Here is a 20,039-nt window from a genome sequence, read left to right on the forward strand (position 1 = left end):
TGATCTTATTCCCCTCTGCCTTTCAAATCTCAGTTCAAAAGCCACCTCAGGGAACCCCTTCCTGACTATTCAGGCAAGATCCGGTCTCCCTCTTCTATCATTAATTATATGACTACGTGATAATTATAGCTTCTCACTGTACTATCCCCTACATGAAGGCAAGGGGTCATATCCACTTCTGCTCATCACTGTATTCCCTCTGCCTAGGAGAGTATCTGGCACACAGCAGGCACTTAGATTTGTTGACTGAGGGAATGAATGTATTTAAGGTCAAATCTGTGTGCTGCAAAAATCTACACCCTTCTCTAAAATTCCAATCTGTCATTTTTTGAGGGTCTCCTGGGCCAAGTACTTCATTAGGGTGAGGGAGGCTGTATTATCTCCATTTTACAGATGAGAAACTGGGGCTTAAGCAATGCTAAATGGCTTGCCTATGACATCACAGTGGGAGAACCAAGACCCAAGTCTAGGTTTTCTCACTCCAAAGTCTAAGCTGAAGGATGAGAATACAGACATAGATGTCCACTGCTGTGCTATGGGGCTCAACCTTTTATTCTGCATGATATTTTAAGTCAGTCATTTGAAATAGAATAAATGTAAAGACCATGCTTAAGAAATAGGATAGAATCAGAACCCCAGAGAGCCCCATCAAGGTAGTAGGCTAAGTCTAAGGATGAAACTTTTAAAATTTATTTATTTTTGAAGTTTATTTATTTTGAGAGAATCCCAAGAAGGTTCCACACCATCAGCACAGAGCCTGACATGGGGCTCAAACTCACCAACCGTGAGATCATGACCTATACCGAAACCAAGAGTTGGGCTCTTAACTGACTGAGCCACCTAGGTACCCCAAAACATTTTTTACAATTTTTAAAAATGTTTTTATTTATTTTTGAAGGGGAGAGAGAGAGAGAGACAGAGCATGAGCAGGGGGGAGCAGAGAGAGAGGGAGACACAGAATTCGAAGCAGGCTCCAGGCTCTAAGCTGTCAGCACAGAGCCCGATGCGGGGCTCGAACCCATGAACTGTGAGATCATGACTTGATCCAAAGTCAGATGCTCAACCGACTGAGCCACCCAGGCGCCCTGTACCCCAAAACTTTTTTTAAATGTTTACTTTTGAAAGAGAAATAGTGGGGCAGGGGCAGAGAGAGAGGGAGACAGAGGATTCGAAGTGAGCTCCATGTTGACAGCAGTGAGCCCAATGGGGAGCTTGAACTCACGAACCTTGAGATCATACCCTGAGCCAAAGTTGGATGCTTAACTGACTGAGCTACTCAAGTGCCCCTAAGGATGAAACTTTTAAGGACTACTGGAAGGCTGAATATAAACAGGGAAGAAATGTAGCAAACAGAGGACAACCACAAACTGCCTTTTTGTGTGTGTGTGTGATCTCACCATTAGGGAGCTATAGGATGATGGTCAGGCTCTCAGATTTCTCAACCTGGACACTTCTCCCATGTCTGTTTTGACAACCCCCCCCCCCTCCACCTCCTACTGTGATTAGCACTGAAAACATTAAAATAAAATAAGAGGGGAAATGAGAGACAGACTCCCACTTCCCGCTTGTTGGGAAGGAAACCCAAGAAGCAGAGGGTGGCCACCTCAAGGTGGAGAGAAAAGGGCCAGCGCCAGCATGGTGCACTTCCAAGATCTGCGGAGACAGAAGACTGCCTGAAGTATCAATCAAATTAATGACTGTTTTCTCTGCAGAGAAGACAGCCATAATGGAAATCCTGAGAGATGGGGCAGTGGACGCTAAGGGGATTCCTTCTGTAGGCAGGGGTCCCAGATGTGCATGTCTTGGTTTGACACTAAAGTTTTAGTATTGGTAGGAAAAAAACTCCTGAAGGAGCTTTTACAAGAAATATTTTTCTTTACTCTCAAAAGGCAAGTACTGTCATAAAGAAAGAAATTTGCTTTCAAAACAAAGATCGACAAGCATATAGTGCATCTATTATCTGTTGAGCTAAGCACTGTAGGAACATAAATAAGAATAAGACAGCTCCCGCCCCTAAGAGATCTATAAATTGTTACTGTTATTTTGGGACCATTTAAAAAATGTTTGAAACACAGCACTTCCTTTTCTGATGTATGTCACACACCAGTACTTTCTTTCCTGATGTACCTCAACCATCATAAGTCACAATTTCTAAATTACAATTCATTGCAGATCTGCTCCCCAAAATGTGAGTGTAGAGAATTAAATTCATCTCATTGTGGATCTGTTCATCCCATTCTCTAAACTTGGATAGAGGACAATTGTATTAAATGGTCTCTAACACCAAAGAGAAGCCACATATGAAAAAGGATGAATTGGTCACTTGGATTTCATTTTAAGGGAAAGGAAGACACAAAGTTCATAAACTTGAAAATCACCTAATAAGAAGGCAATACATTTTTATACCAGCCTGTGTAATAATTTTACTGCATAAGATATTATAGAGGTTGCATAAAGCATTAGGTCAACATCATATACAGAAGAATAAAGCAAAAAGGATTATCTTGATCAAATAAAATAGAAAAAAATTCAATTCTTAAAAATACCACAAATTCCCCAAATGTGGCTCTTTTTAAGACAAAATCTACCTCTTGCATTTCCTGGATATAGTAATGACTGTGGTTCCATTAAGCCGAACAGAACACTGCCTTATAGCTAAAAACTTAAAAAAGCAACTTACAGAGATATGTAACCCTCTTAATACTGGATATAACAAAAACAAAAACATCAGGCTGACTGCCTGCTTTTGCCTAAAGCATGGCTTGAATTTACTATTAATACCAACAGCTTATATAGAATGTGAATACTACATAATTTCCTTTGTCATGAAGCTGCACAAATCGGAGAATCCAAAAATGATTGCAGGAGTGAGTGTCTTCCAATGACGGGAAAGTATATAAATATACTAGATGTTAAAATTTCCATTCTTCATTCAATTATTTGCCCTGTTTAAAACATAAAAATACAAATAAATATATTTCCTTACAAGGGAAATTCATAGTCTATCTTTAAAAAAAGATAAAGAAACAAAAATCTTAATTTACTTTTTCTTGTCATTAAATAAAAATTCTAATATACAGACATATTCGATATTTATATAAACTGTGGGAGTCCATTTATGATTTCTTGTTCACAATTTACATTTAATAGTGTTAGTCTCTGTACAACGTGGCTCACACCCCATATGCAGGTTTAATTTTACATTCTGCTCCACCTAATTTTTTTTTTCTCTTTTTTTCTTTTTAATTAAAAAAAGATTTCATTTTTGGAATTTTAGGATTTACATTTGAGTCGTCTGAAAAAATACAATTTCAATGCAAAAACCACATCGAGCATTCAAGAAGAGTATACTGCTGGTGCTGTAATCTTTTTGCGTGTCTTTGTTTTCATAGAAAAAAAACCAGTCAAATAAACAACATGTAAGACTTTTAAATGGTTAAACACAATCATATCATATTAATGATATGCCTCATGCACACAAACAACAAATGAAGGAAAAAGGATCAGACGTCTTTCTTTTGCTTTTGTTCTAGCTTTCTTCTTAATAGACTATAATTCTCCTTAGTTCCTGATGCAGTGGGGTCAAGCTGCAGAGAGATTTCATAGTGTTTTTTGGCCAAGTCTAGATGTCCCCAACGATGATAAAGCACAGCTGAAATAGCAAGAGAGGGATTTCATTGGAAATGCTTCTGAATACCTTACAGTATTCCCAACCACTTGTGCCAAAAAAAAAAAAAAAAAAAAAAAAAAAAAAAATATATATATATATATATATATACATATACATATATATATATATGCACACACACACACACACAGTTTTCAAAAATCATTGTTTCAAATAATATTGTTTGTGCTGCCAACTTTATTTAATAACCACATTCCCTGGTGATTGTCTGTTTAACCACCTCCCGTTACTCCTGGGGTTCTGCAGATCACTAGATATGACCCATCTTCTTACAGCAACATTATTACATAAAGAAGGAAAGTAAGATTACATCAAGGTTCTCAAAGTTGCCATGAAAATTCCAGGAAGTCAGGCTGGATATGGCTGGGCTCTGGTATGTCTCAGGGCCCCGACCTTGCGCCAAGTCCAGCATCTGAATAACGATTCCCCTACATCTTTTGTCAAAATACTAGCTTGTTTGTTGCTAGCTAGGAATAAGGGCACTCACATCAAGATCTGACCATAAAATGATAGTTTTATGTAAATTGTAATTTGTAAATGCACTTTAATTTTGTTTTTTTTATAGCCTTTTTTAAAAAAATCTTTCTTCATTTTGAGAGAGAGAGAGAGAGAGAGAGAGAGAGAGACAGAATGTGAGTGGGGAAGGGGCAGAGAGAGAGGGAGACACAGAATCTGAAGCAGGCTCCAGGCTCTGAGCTGTCAGCACAGAGCCTGATGTGTGGCTCGAACCCATGAACTGTGAGATCATGACCTGAGCCAAAGTCAGACACTTAAAGGACTGAGCCACCCAGGCACCCCTGTAAATGCACTTTTAGCAGAGACCTAAGAGAACATAAGAACACAGTGGAGACCAGGCTATAATGGAAGGTCCTCTATGGAATAAAGGAAAGTATGTAAGTGAGACCAGAAACTTCCAAAGTAATTTTGTGTTTAACATTCTAGGATCTTTCACACAAAGAAAGAAACTCGAAGTTTATCATAAGAAGGGGATAAACTGAGTGGGGAATTTTGGGTGTTGGTCTGGTCATACAGTTATAACTTATACATAGGACTACTATTTCGCTACCTTTTTAATGTAATAATTTCTTTAAAAAAAAAACACATCTTAAAGGGGCACCTGGGTGGCTCAGTTGGTTAAGCATCTGACTCTTGATCTCGACTCAGATCATGATCTCATGGTTTGTGGGATTGAGCCCCACATGGGGCTGACAGCACAAAGAATGCTTGGGATCCTGTCCCTCCCTCTTTGCTTGCACACACTCTCTCTCTCTCTCTCTCTCTCTCTCTCTCAAAATAAATAAATAAATAAAACCCCACATCTTAGAACCAGATTATAAAGACCAATGCAGGCTAGATTTGTTAAAAACTACTTTCTCTACATTGATATTACAGAAATGCACCCATTTCTTTAAACTTACGCGGACTTTTGATATGATTCAAATTGAAAATTTTCCTTACCCAAATTGCCATGGTAACTTGCAGAATTTGGATGAGCTTTAATTGCTTTGAGGAATAAAGCTTCGGATTCCTGACGAATGATATAAAAAATAAGGTATTGCATGATGCAAAAGCAACACATAGTTTTGCTGTGTACAGTTTTTAAACATTTAATGTCCTTGTTTTGTGACACTGCATCCTTCTCCCAGAAACATTTGGGAAGGCCAGCGGGGCCATACCCTGTTAAGAGGTTCTGAAGGGCAATCAGGGAAGTGTGTGACAGGGCAAAGGGGACAGAACAATAGTGAGGGGAAGATGGGCAACGGAGAGCAATGGTAGCTGCACAGAGAGCACGAATATGCTAATGAGCTTTGCCGCCTGCCTCCCAGAAGTGGCTGGAAGTTTGCAACTTGAAGCAAGTAGCTCGATTCAGGGTGCATGGAGGATGAGCCAGAGTCAAATGACCAGGAAAGGGCTAGGCTGTTGAGGACACCCACAAAAGCGTCATTTTCATTCAGCATCAATGAATTCATTTCTAGGATTCTCAAGGTAGGAGCTGGGGCCGATTTAATCCCCCCAAGACTCATAACCCTTCAGCAACCCAGAAGGGGCTCATTCAGCTGGAAAAAATAAGCAGGGAGAAGCAGGGAGAGACAGCTACCTGTCACGTAAGCAGTGGCAGGATTGTATGTGACCATGACCAAATGCCCCTGGTGTGTGTGAACTGGTTCTTGTATAGACTTGCATTTCCTCCAAATAGTGCTCATTTCCAATCGGGCTGCAAAAAGGCATGGCCAAGTGTTTTTTTACCTGATCATCATGTGACCATGGCTGCCTGGATGGTCCCGTTCTACCATAATGCTGGGAGATAAAGATGCCAAACTGTTCTTTGCTGACATCTGCCGGGGGTAGCTACTCATACCCGTCTGCATTTGTGCTACTGAAGGGCCACACATGCTTTAGTGAGTATCAAACAGTAAGCTTAAACAACTAAAGTTGGTGGATGGGGGACAGGTTTGCTCCTTCTAGCTGCACCTTCTGTGAATTTTCCAGGTGGGCTTCCTGGAAAATATCTAGGATCGTGCATTTTATAAAGTGTAGAAGGACCAATTTCCTTGCCCTGTGATGGCCCATGGTACTCCTGAGAAACAGGCTGGGCATTTGGGCAAACAGCTCTGAAGCCACAACCTTTTTAGAGAGAGCTGGCAGAGAAATTTTTATATTTTGGAGATGTTGTCCAAAAAGGACTGAATGAAGACATTGTTACAAGATGTCAGCAAACAGCACTTCCGGAGCTCAGAGTCAATGTCTACATTCCAAGCTATGGTCGCTCAAACTCGTTCAAGGAAGTGTAAGGTTTTCCTGACATATTAGGTATGCTGGTAAAAAAGAAACCAAATGGATTGCATAGATTTGGAGTGGTTTCTAAGTACCTATGCTTTCTGATGACTTTCAAATATTACCATTTAATCTAAAATCTGAGAAATAGGAAGTCCAGGGAATCTAAATCTACTTTAAAATGCTTCTCTACTTGCAAAGGAAGCAGAGTTAATTAGAGACAACTGATGGAGAGAGAAAAAGCAAGTTAGGAGTTCTCGGGGGACTCTGGATTCGATTAAGGGATTTTTGAAATGCCCATGAGTGTGGACACCATTCAGGAGGACGTGGAGTCAGAGTCAGGTTTGGAGGACACGGTGGTGTTCAGGATGGCATGTGTAGAGAGGGGAGCAGGGCTTGTACCGTCTTGGGGGGCTGCCGCTCTTGGCAAGGCAGAGCCTGAAGTGGGGGTGTGAGGAGGCTGAGTGAGGTAATGGGGGAGGAAAAAATAAGTCAAAGTTCCCGAGTTTAAAAATGGCACACTGACAGAAGGGGCATCAGGAGGAAAGAGAGGTTCTATGCTTCCATCTCGGTTATGTAACAGTGGGGTGGCCATGAAAGGATGCTTCAGGGGCTGCTGTTAGGTAACAGGGTTGCTCAGATGACAATCTGCCCCATAATCACAGGGGCACAAGGCATTGTGCACAGATACAGATCACTGTGCACATCAATGTCTTAAGAGGGAATCTGGAAGCCTGAATGTTTCACGGCCAAAGGTGGGAAGCATTCAGCCATTTCACAGCTGTAACCGGGCACTTAATAAATGCCCATTAGCACGCTGGATAGCAGAGGAGTTGTAAAAATGGGACTTGGGGCTCTGCCCTCACGAAGTCTCCAGGCTCACTAATGAGATTTGTCAAGTTAATGATAATACAGAACAGCAAAGGCTTAGGCGAAGTGAGTTATATAGACAGCAGACACCTGTCCTGACTCTCCATCCCTAAGTCCCCACCACCTTGCCACCTCTGCAGAGAGTCCCCACCCAGTGCCCTTCAAGGACGGGCTAGAAGTAGCTGACCAATAGCAATGGGGGTCACTTCTGCAGCATTGTGAGAGGAAAATCCAAATTCCAAATCCTGAACTTAAAACAATATATGAAGCAAGCACCCGGTGGCTGACACCACAGCTCAGGGAGTAACATCACGTCCCTCCTTTTGGCAGAACTGTTGCAAGATTCTTATTTCGGATTTCATCTTCTGTTTCCTCATCTTAGGCTCAGCACTCTGGCCTACACAATTAGGATGCAAAATGTGTAGAGAAATAGGAAACCCATTTCTCCATTCTGCTCTATGGAGTATTTTCTACTTTATCTGGAAAAAAAAATGATATGAACTGGAAGCCAAATGGACTGTGGGTTCTGTCACCTTAATAGAGTTCTAGTTTATAGGCTGTGGGGTGATAGAAAAATCAATACAATGGTTACATAGGCTGCATCTTGAAAATGACTTGCTGTAGCTGGTCACTGGACACTCCCGACCCGTCCCAGGCTGACGGGGATGCCTGGAGAGGTCGGTAGAAGGGAAAACCACAAAACTTGCCTTCTTTCCCTGGCTCTATACAGGTAAGTCCATAAAAAATAAAAATTAACCCCCTCAAAAAGTCATCTCTGGAGCAAAATCTAGAAACATCAAAATATTAACCGGGGCTATCAAACTCCCTGATATTTAAAAATGAGACATGCATGGACTATCTTACTGTTGTTTTGGAAAACTATGCCGATAATGGTATGTGATAAGCAGAGGAGAAGTTAAGTAACATGGAACACACATGAATGAATCACTTCCTTTAGGCCCGGTGTGATCAACATTCGATACAGCTCCTGATTCTGAAAGAAAAAACTGCTGCCACAGAGGATGAAGGCACTGCATCTGAAAGTGTGTTTTCTGTAGCATCTGTGTTAGAAACCCAGGATGCTAGCTGCAAGTGCACAGTCCCTGACTCCACCCTGTCGACTGAGACAGCATCCTGTGGGGAGGAATCTGCGCATTTGTATCTAATACACTCCCTCACTGGTTCTCAGCCGCACGCTTGAAGTCTGAGATCACTGATGTTAGGAACACAGAGTCCCCTTCAGGCCACAGGGCGCCGTGCGCCTTCTGATTCACAGTTGTCACTCCTGGCCAGTCCTGGGAGCCTGGATCTAGTATCTTTTGGTTCCACTGGTCAGACACGTCCAGGGCCTTCCAGATGACCTACAGCTTAACTCTAGATGAGGAAAAACTCTAAATGGGCAAGAACCAGTCCTGCATTCCCCATGGGCTGGAATTTTTTTGTGCAGAAGACCGCACCAACAAATCAGAGCTCCCACCTGCCTGCGAGGGACAAAATCAAACAACTTCGTGCCAGGGTTGGGGCTGGGGCATCACTGCCTCCTCTCTGGGCTTCTCCTCCCCACCCCACATTTGAGCAATGGTGATGAATTCTGATGAGAAAGGACACAAAGTCTGACTGGGCAAATCCATCTTTTTGACCAAGCCACACTGGTACACTGCCCCCACTGTTTTTGCCTACTTCTGAATTTAACTGGGCAGAAGTAACATTTATGGCTTCTGTCAGATGCTGGCATTAATTGCAAGAAATCACGGCCTGAAGTTTACACACCTTGTATTTCTGGGACTTCCCCAGCACATTTGCCAACGAGAACATCAGAGAGTGATCATTAGGTATTAATTCCAGCGCCTCTCTTCCAACTGCTTCAGCTTGGGCTAAATTACCTGCAAGGAAAACATAGGAAAATTAAAAAAAAAAAACAAACATGTTAACATTGTACTGCATGACTTAAGAAAATCAATGAAGAATGCATAACACACATATACACATGCAATATACACACAACACACAAACACCACACACATACACACAACACAGAACACATATACACACAGATAACACATACATATACACAGCACACACACACATACACACAACACAGACACATACACACATGGCACATAACACACATATACACAGATGACACATACATACAGCACAGCACACACATATACATACACACAACATATACATACACACAACACATAACACACATACAGCACAACACACACATACACAACATGTAACACATATGCACAGATAACACATACACATAGCACAACACACATATACATACACACAATACACACACATTACATACATATACACAGCACAACATACACATATACATATACACACACAACACATAACACACATGTCTATAGATAACACACACACATCACACACATATACAAACATACAACACACACATCACACACATATACACATAACACACATATACACAGATAACACACATACACATAGCACAACACACGTATACATACTCACCACACACACACACACACACACACACAACCCCATAAATTGCAAAGATACTGCAGTCTAGTGCAATTCTAAAATAATATACAAACAGCTTTTGATTAAATTCTTTAAAAGCATATAAAACCTAGTTTTAATTTTTTCCCAGATACCAGTTATACCCACATCGGAGAAAACAAGTCTGCACCATAAGAGTATCCACAGTAACACTTTAATAACTGAGTATTTATCATATCGAAGTATACATTTTGTATTTTCATTAGAAGCACTGCTTAGATGGCTCACCAGCTTGAAATTCTGCCAAATTAAAACTATCATTTCTTATGGGCTGCTTGGATTTTCAAAAGTAGGGGAGCAGGGTAACTCCTGGTTGACCGAGCTAAGATCTGGGCTGAGGAACCACATCATCAAGTCTGTTAGCATCCTATCTAAAAGAAGAACCCATGACTCTGACTGTAGGTTTGAGGGCATCTCCTTTGACAACAGTCCATGAACTTTAGAGCATGGTCTTCACAGGTCGTAAACCCAGAAGCCATTTTTGCTCTTTTGGTGCCTCTAGCATGGGGACGGGCAATGCTAGATAACACACTTCAGACGAAACGAGATCTTAGCACCCATCTTCACCCCTGGCTCAGCACTAATTCCAAGTAAAGTGTCATTTTTCCACACATACCTGTTTCAATAGGTCAAAGGAAACTCTGTCTTCTAGAAGAACAGACATTTTTGTACTACCCCATATTATTTTTTTAAAACTAATACACACTAGAGAAAGAAAAAGCACGCTAATCTGTTTCCTAAGTATTCAATGGCACCGCATCATGGCTCCATTTCCTCCAATGTATTTAATTCACCTTTCCGTACCTGTATTGTCAAGGAGTATGATCATGTTGTTCCAGGCCAAACTGTGCTCTGGTTTCAGCACAGTGGCGTTTCTCCACGCATTCAACGCATCAACATGACGATTCAGATCTGCGTACTGGAAACAAAGCATGGCCCCCAAAAATCAGTATTCCAATGTTCTTGCTTCCTCTAGGACATAACCAAACCCAAAACCAAACCCCTACCAAGCCTAACTTATAATTACAGAACTTCTAATTTTTCGTATTAACTCGCTGAATCTCAAAATACCTCATTGAAGTACATAACTATCCCCATTTTACAGATGAAACAACAGAGGTACAGAAAAATTAAGTAATTTGCCCAAAGTTACACATCTAGAAATGGCAGAGTGGGGATGAGAACCAGGTAGTCTAGTTCCCAAGCCTACAACCTCTTAACTATAATTCATAATTTAGTGATCCCAGGTGTCAAATCATATTTGAGACTACTAGAGAGACAAAAATTAAAAACCGAATCATTATTCTTTTTACAGAAAGACTTCACATAGTCTATCTTTGATAAGGTATTATTTAAAGGGGTAAATAAATATTTCATGTGATTAACAGCTACATATGACGAATTCGCCATGTGAAGAATGTTCTAGTAGGCGGTTTCTGCCTACATCTAAGCTACACAGAAAACGATGAGTGTGTTAGACATACTCAGTAAACTCCTTGGAAAAATCTTAAGCGGCAATGTGAAACACCTTGGCAATTTTTTTAAGATGTTATTTTTATGTAATCTCTATATCCAACGTGGGGCTTGAACCAACAACCCAGACATCAAGAGTCACACGCTCTTAACTGATGGAGCCAGCCAGGCACCCCCATCTTGGCAATTTGAAGCCTGTTTGCCTCCTTTTGGAAGGAGAGAATGATCTGTTGCTTTCTTTTGAGAGGGCCTGTTGTTTAACACTGACAACAGCACAGAAAGCCTGGGTCTCAATCTGCATAGTTAATAAAAGCATTCCGAGGCAGAAAATGATGGATTTTTTAGCAGGTGAACCTCTTGCCTTAACTCCGTTCAAATGCCCATGTCTTATTTGAATGAACTTCCTTTCACTCTACAAAAACTACACACGGTAACAATTTATCCAAGGTCAAGGCAATTTCCTTCCTTACTGGCAAGTCTGTCTTTTCATTAAAGGACAGAAACGTTTTTATTTTCTCATGACCCACATGGTAAACAGGTGACATATGATGCAAGAAAAAGAAAGTTTTAATTATGGAAACCTTACAAATATCCATTTGCTAAAGATGTTGTCAGATTTCTCAGGAGGCTCAGAAACTCAGGTCACAATATTTCACCCTTAAATAAGGAAATGATGTGAAAAGTTCAAAAAGTAAAATAACTTAGGGTGCTAATTATATCAACATTTAATTGCCTGTATCTGGGTTTCCACTGATTTCTCGGTCAATTCTCTCTAGCAAGTGACATTCATTTGAGTTAATTGGGCAAAATCTGTGATGACATTCTTTCTAACACACAGGCAAACCAACATAACTTCATTAACACAACACCAAAATTCTTCACATAGGTTATTATTTCTTATTATTATTACTATTTACTGAAGAATAACAACCAACTGAATCAGGCAAAATTTACTTTTATTTTGTCTCAACCTTTACCCTTCTTAGATTATCAATACAAAGTGAACAACACTTTAAGGGAAGCCAAGGAAAATGGTGACTTAGCCAGAACTACCATCCAGAAAGTAGACAGGCAATGAGAACATTATTTACCTCTTAGCTCTATGCTCTATGCCCATCCTTCTATACTCTGCAATATGCATTTCCCAGAGTCCTTTGCCACTTGGCCCCTTGTTAGGCTTCTGCCAACAGGAGTCACAGGTGATATCAGATGGCTTGAAGAGGGGCCCTTTCCCCCACTCTCCCATTGTTGCTCCTGTTCCTTGGCAGTGCATCTGATGGGGCAATTCCTCCCACTCCCTACCCCCTGCCCCCCACCTCATGGTTCCAGGCTGGAAGCAGTGGTCCTTCTTCATGATCTTAGTTCTTGAGATTATGGTAGCTCCTGAGATGGTAGCCCCCTCTCTGAGCCCTTCTATTCTGGTGGCACCACTTCCTCTTGTTTGTTACCCCAATGCTACAGGGTTTCCTTACACTCTCACAGTTCATGTCATCTAACCACTTCTATCTTCCAGCCTTCCAACAGTTGTCTAACCCATTCTCTGCACTGAATCTTCTCTATTTAAAATATTTAGCATAGGGGTGCCTGGCTGGCTTAGGAAGAGCATGTGACTCCTGATCTTCGGGTTGTAAGTTCGAGCCCATGTTGGGTGTAGAGATTACTAAAAAATAAAAATAAATAAAATAAATAAAATAAAATAAAATAAAATAAAATCGCATAGCTTCTGTTTTCCTAAATGGCTCCTGAGTGATACATACAATCAGTTCTTGCAGAATGAACTGTCTGTAGTAATGCCTCCAGTCACTATTACTGCAATTCTCTAATAGTAACATATCCCAAATAACCCAGCTTTTCCTAATTTTCTATTTCACAAGAAAACTACATTATATTCCCTTCTTATATGGGTGCAGAAATCAAAACACATTTCTGTCATTACTAAAGAGTGACTAAAGAGGATTTTTAAAAAGAAATTTTGTTATTAAGTTCGTCTTATTCACCAATATATAAATGTGTTGGTTGAGCTGTTAAAGATTAAGCTCTTAATGCTTTTAAGCTGTCAAGCAGGCAAAAGCTGGATAATTAAACAACAATGGAGACAAAAATCTTTAAATAAGCAAGAGCAGTTGGCAGAAGGGAACATAGGAAGGTCATTTTATGGTAGCATAATTAGTAAACAATACACACAGAGAGTGGCACAAGGTCTCAACACACTTAATACAACAGATGATCTTCTATGTGAAAGTGGGAATGAATCCCAAGGACTGGTGTACATGGATAAAATCCCGAACCTTATATTTTATTTTCCTTTCTTTGGACATAACTCTTACAAAGGGTTCATTTAGGGGCGCCTGGGTGGCTCAGTCGGTTGGGCAGCCGACTTCGGCTCAGGTCATGATCTTGCGGTCGGTGAGTTCGAGCCCCACGTCGGGCTCTGTGCTGACAGCTCAGAGCCTGGAGCCTGTTTCGGATTCTGTGTCTCCCTCTCTCTGACCCTCCCCCGTTCATGCTCTGTCTCTCTCTGTCTCAAAAATAAATAAACGTTAAAAAAAAAATTAAAAAAAAAAACAACAAAGGGTTCATTTAGCATAAATTCTCTATTTTCCAAACCCCAAGGAATTGCAGTGACAGGCAGTTACTAGGGGAAAGAAAAAGACTGCTAAGTTTTAGAGCTTGAAAGTATAACCTAGAAGACTATAGGCAGATACACTCAATTTGCAAACAATAATCTAAAAAGCTACCTTCAACGCTGAAGAAAAAAATGAAAGAAGAATTCATATGGATATCAAACACAATGTCATGCAGGTATTAGTGTAATAGTCACAGTGAATAAAAACAGTAATCCCTGTAATAACTGCCCAGTGCAAGTACTCAGAAAATACCCAATTTGCTCCCATCCCCCATTCTCACTTCATTAACTTTGCAAGGATCCGTCCTGCTTTGTATGTGCCTGACTTTTTGGTCTCTACTTATATCATTATAGGTGAAGTTTTACTGTCTTCCCACCATCCTCCTCAGAGAGAACGATGTAGGGTATCAAAATGTGCTTCCCCAAATATACCACTTTGACATAAGGATTATTGCACTAACGACAATTGAGATTCAACAGATGCAGAAAGAAGCCTTCCAGAAGCTTCCCTTATCTGACTCAAAGCAGAAACAGTGACATAAGGACTGCCATAAACCCCCTATGGCCACAAAGGAGGACCCACACAAACCTTCATTAGTTTCTATATGCATTTACCCTCTGATAGTTTGCCACCCTTGGAAGTCTAAAACATCTTCCTTTCTTTTGTCACTTCTCTACAAATGTATTTTAATTACAAATGTATTTGTTAAGATGCTATATAAGCCCAAGTTCTAACTGTCTCTTTGAGTTACTCATCACTGAATTTTTCCTATGTGTATGCATGATGCATGTGTTAATATACTCTGTTTCTTTTCTCTTGTTAATCTGTAGTCAGTCTGGTTTGCAGGGCCCCAAAGAAAGAACTTAAGAGGATAGAGGAAACTTTTTTATCCCTCTTTGACAGCTTCTCATTAGAATAATAGCTCTCCTTGAATCTTCAGGCTTCACAGAGAAAGCTGCTTCAACACCAATGTATGTAACTAGATCAGAATTTTAAAATGTAGAAGGAAACAGAAATGTGGCCGAGGTCAAGTGGCTCTGGAGAAAGTTATGTGGGACAACAGGAATTGCCTGCTATCAATTTTCCTTGTTTAAACATCTTGCTGTTGCACGGATTTAGTCACATTACTGTCACTTTCCTCCACGCCCAGGGGGAAACAATTCCTCTTTTCCACACTAGAGTGGGTATATAGAAATGGAAGCTTCCTAGAATACATCATAGCTGAAACACATCTTCTATTCTTTGAAAAATAAACACAGGAGCCACTTCACTTTAAAATTTAGAACACCAGCGGTATCTGCCCATTTAAAGTGACCTATGCATAATTTGAAGTGACGTGTGCACAGTGGGAGAGGTGGAACGTCACCATCATTAGCCACACATTCCTGCCACCTTGTTTCCCCTGTTCATAAAATTCTGCCTCTGCAATGTGCACAATCATGACTACCCAGTCCAGACACAAAGCAGATTAGACCAAACATATTCCCATCAAGGTAATAACTGAAGACTGGATTTTCAATAATCTTAAAGCAACTCATGTTTTCTAGGTTGTCCTCCCCAAATAGTCTCTTCTGCTCTGAGCTGATCAGTCTGTCTGCTCAAAGCTCAGATAGATCTGCTTCCCAAATGCAGGGCCAACAACAGGGTATTGAAATGTCCAGGGAATTTTGTTGGTTTGTTTTGTAAATACAGATCTTTTATGGAGCCTCTGATTCCCTAAATCCAGGATGGGTGGAAAGACTTGGATGTTCAACCAGTTTTGGGACTGACTTGTTTTGATAACACAAGGACTCCATAAAAGCAAGTCTTCAGGACCCTTAAAGTGAAGATAAATAGGCATCTCTTTAAAACAACTTTGATGTAATCCTATCTGTGCACAAGGTTGGATAAAATCTGGAAAATTATATATAAACTTCTTTTATTAAAAAAATTTTTTTTAAATTTATTTATTTTGAGAGAGCGGGGGGGGGGGCGGCGGTGGAGGGGCAGAAAGAGAGAGAATCCTAAGCAGGCTCCACACTGTCAGTGCAGAGCCCGACGTGGGGCTTGATCCCATGACTGTGAGATCATGACCTGAGCCGAAATCAAGAGTTGGATGCTCAACTGACTGAGTCACACAGGTGCCCCAGTATACAGGGCAACCGACTTTGGCTCAGGTCATAATCTCACAGTTCATGACTTCAAGCCCTGTGTTGGGCTCTCTGCTGTCAGTGTGGAACCTGCTTTGGATCCTCTGTCCCCCCACCCCCTCTCTGCACCTCTCCCTCTCTCAAAAAAAAAAGTCACATCACTATACATGCATTCCAGTTTGGCTAAAATGAGCAAAAAATTTTCTCTTCAATGTGTCATTTAATCAAACTGAATATATGATGAACATATGTAGTTTCTTGAAACCCAATTAAAAGCTTAACTGAAGGGAGAATATATAATCTTTCTTGTTTAAAGAATTTTTCTCTTTGTAGGTAAGTCTTTTTCCTCCCAGCCTTATAGAGATGTAATTGGCATTTAACCTATGTAAATTTAAGGTGCACAAGATGATGATTTGATACAGGTGTATATCATGAAATGATCACCACAGTGAAGTTAGTTCTACCTCCATCAAATCACATCATTATGTGTACAGTTCTTTTCCTTATTAGGAAAATCCAGAGCTTTAAGGATGAAGCTGTGTATCCTCATGGAGGGTTTTCAGAAGTGATGACTGATCTATTTCACCATCATTTGTCAATACATGTTTTCAGATTTTAAGATTACTGAACTTCTTGTATTAGCTACTCTTGTAATATTTATTTGAATAAAGAAATAAAGTATAAGAAAAGAAAATCAAGAGTCATCAGCTCTTTAGTCAGTAACTAAAAGAAGAAAGTCTCTATGGAACACATTCTTTCCTATTTCCATTGGACAATCTCAAAGCCCTTTCAAATAAATCCTCCTGAGCTCTCTTTTATGGGGAGAACAGTTAGTACAAATGCCTGGGGACCCAGGGAGCTGTCCTTGGAGGAAGGAGAAGTCGGAAGCTCAGAAACCACATTATGGGTTTGTTTTTTTAATCTCCGTTTTTATTTGTGTTTTAAAAACAGGGAAAACTGATGTTTATCAGGAAGTGACCTTTGGAGTACTGTTTTATAGGGCACAAGGGATTTAAAAAATTCTAATTTATTCCTTGGTTTAACCTGTTGCCTTTGAGATAACTTAAACTTGGGTAATTCAAGTTGAATTGTTCTCTAATTAGAGCTTAGAAAGTTACAGACAAGGAAATCCAACAGCTACCTTCCAGTGATAAGCGTCTGTGAGAAAACTTTATAAGATGTAGGGTGCTAGCATGGGGGTTATTTCTGTCATTTTATTATAAAAAGGAAAAAAAAAACCCAAAACACAAGCTTTTCTTCTGCAGCCACAGCCAACTCCCGCTTACCAAACGTCCGAGGTTGTAGTAGCAATCTGGGTACTTCCGTCTGTGTTTGATCGCCGTCCGGTAGCTTTGCTCGGCGGCTTCGAACCGTTTCAGACTGTTCTGCACTATGCCCAAATTCATCCACGCGGCAGCAAAGTCTGGCCTAGAAGAGAATTTTTTTTTTAAAGATGAACAAGGAAAAGAAAGGCTAAGACCCCAGAATGCAGGAGCTCATCACTTTGCATAATTATATGCAACTTAATTATATGCAGCATAATTGTAGAAAACAATGCTTACTGTATTTGTACAGCCAAAGACAGCAGCTCTTCCGCTTCCTGTAGCTCATTCCTTTCTTTTAAGATATTTCCAAGATTGTTCATGGCATGAACGTACTTGGGATTTAATCTGGAAGCAGAGAGAGAAACCAAGCTGTCTGTTAAAGCTTGATAGTCTTCACTAAACTGTCAGGAATTGGCAAAGATATCTGAAAGTCGGGGGTCTTTGTGAATCCTAGACATGTATATAAATGAGACAAGCTTGCAGTACCTCACAGCTTCCCGGTAATATCTGATGGCAGCTGTCTGATTGCCTTTATCGGCCAGGTTTTTGCCAACATTGTAGTGAACCTGAAAATACAGATAAAAACTTGGCCAACAGCTGATAGACCTCTTTGTTCAGAGCACGGGTACCTATCACAGATTCAAACCAAAAACAAAAGGTAAAGGTACAAAAAAAACCCCATCCCATCAGAACTTTGGCTAAAATCTTACAAAGGGCAGGCGAGGGTCATGCTTTAATCCCCCACCCTGTAAGATAAGATTCAAAGGACAGGCTGGCAATGAGCAGATGATATCGCTCAGGTACAACAGAAGGATATTTAACTAAGGAAAACTCAAAAATTACCAAGTGGGACTGGTTTTATTGCTAAACCCTCAGTCCCCCTCTTCTCATCCACACATCCCCTGTTGGGGCTGAGATGCAAAATCCAACCACATGTGGCTGTGAGAGGGAGAAACAAGAATTCTGTATTTTAAAAAAATGCTTTATGTTTATTTATTTTTGAGAGAGAGAGAACATGAGCAGGGGAGGGGCAGAGAGAGAGAGAGAGAGAGAGAGAGAGAGAGAGAGAGAGAGAGACAGAGACAGAGAATATGAAGCAGGCTCCAGGCTCCAAGCTGTCAGCAGAGAGCCCAATGTGGGGCTCGAACCCACATGCAAGATCATGACCTCAGCCAAAGTCGGACGCTCAACTGACTGGCTACCCAGGGCCCTGTATCTAAAAGAAATTCAGCCCTTTCTTGCAGGATACCTTCTACTGTAGTATTGCAAACATTCTAGTTCATACTAATGAAATTCTCCCTCTCTCATTCCTTCAGGTAATGACTGATGCTGACAGCCCGAGTGCTGCTGGCAGTTAGATACAGTCATGAGCAAACCTGTCAGACCCGAGTCCTGGAGCCCAGGCTGCGAGTCAAATGACCCTGTTGGAAAGTGTGTCACTAGAAGGCACCTGGGGCTGTGGAGGAAGGTGGGTCCCCAAGGTGGTGCCTGGTCTGGGCCTGGGGAGGGCTGTCCTGGGGAAAGGCCCTGCAGATCTGGGAGATCTGAAGGGGGTCACTAGGTAACGGGGCTCCCCTGCAGTACGTGTGCCAGGCAGGGCAGGCAATGGCAGGCTCCAGTGCTGTGAGGAAGCCCAGTGTGTTTAGTTGAGCAACTACAAGAAGCCCAGTGTCGCTGGAGTGCAGAGGGCAAGGGAGACCAGGGAGGGCATGGGAGAGCAGGCTGCACAGGGAATCCCGAGCTGTGACAGGTCTGGTTTAGTCTCTGCCCAGAAGTAATAATAGGCCAGTACAAAGCTCATGTAAGTACATGAGCTTCCTAGGGCTGACAGAGTAAAACACCACAAACTAGGGCGGCCCAAGACCACAGAAGTTTACTCCCTCCTAGTTCTAGAGGCAAAGAGTAAGGGGCAGCAAGGTTGGTTTCCACTGGAGGTTCTGAGGGAGGAAGTCTTCCATGCTTCTCTCCTGTCTTCTGACAGTTGCTGGCAAGGCCTTGGCGTTTCCTTGGCCTACAGCTGAGCGGTTCCAATCTCTGCCTCCATCTTCACAAGGACTTCTCCTTGTGTGTCTGTGTCTGTCTTTATAAGGATACCAGTCACACAGGATGAAGGACCCACCCTTTACCACTTCATCTTTGTGACATCTGCAGAGCCACCAGTCACAGGTACCAAGGGGTAAGAATTTGAACATGTCTTTTGTGGGACACAATTCAACCCATAACAACAGCCAGGTATATGAGGGTGGCAGAGGGTCACAATCAGGGCTATATTATAACAAATTAGTCACACTGTGGGAAACACATGAGGGGGGAAGAGACAGATGTCAGGGGTCCAGGGAGAGCCTGAGGTGACAGTCCCGGGGAAGGAGGGCAGCAGATTGTACTAGGGTGGTGTGGAAGAAGCACAGGAATTTGAGGAATACCATGGAAGCAAAAGGCACAGAAATTGCTGCTGGATTGATAAGAGTGAGGAAGCGTGTCAAGAATGAACTCGAGGTTTCTAACTTCCAGAACTGAGTGGATGTGATGGTTTGCAGGGAGATACGACTGGTGACTAGGCTTGCTTGGGAGGGATAGGAATGAAGCTGATTTCGAA

At 41.3% G+C, this 20,039-nt stretch overlaps 1 protein-coding gene across 3 annotated transcripts in view; it reads right to left on the bottom strand.

Moving 5' to 3' along the window:
• Positions 1–1,498: 1,498 nt before the first annotated feature.
• Positions 1,499–20,039, bottom strand: part of TMTC4 (transmembrane O-mannosyltransferase targeting cadherins 4) — a 66,080-nt gene continuing 47,539 nt past the window's right edge. For all 3 annotated transcript variants that reach the window (XM_042929966.1, XM_042929977.1, XM_042929957.1), the window contains exons 12-18: positions 17,930–18,009; positions 17,681–17,788; positions 17,405–17,546; positions 10,694–10,808; positions 9,104–9,216; positions 5,147–5,216; positions 1,499–3,652 (exon numbers count right to left, since the gene is read on the bottom strand). In XM_042929966.1, the coding sequence (XP_042785900.1) occupies positions 3,504–3,652; positions 5,147–5,216; positions 9,104–9,216; positions 10,694–10,808; positions 17,405–17,546; positions 17,681–17,788; positions 17,930–18,009 (777 nt within the window). In that variant the 3' untranslated portion in view covers positions 1,499–3,503. The remainder of the gene's footprint in view (positions 3,653–5,146; positions 5,217–9,103; positions 9,217–10,693; positions 10,809–17,404; positions 17,547–17,680; positions 17,789–17,929; positions 18,010–20,039) is intronic.

Source organism: Panthera leo, chromosome A1 (genome assembly GCF_018350215.1).
Source record: "Panthera leo isolate Ple1 chromosome A1, P.leo_Ple1_pat1.1, whole genome shotgun sequence".
In the NCBI taxonomy this organism is placed as follows: domain Eukaryota; kingdom Metazoa; phylum Chordata; class Mammalia; order Carnivora; family Felidae; genus Panthera; species Panthera leo.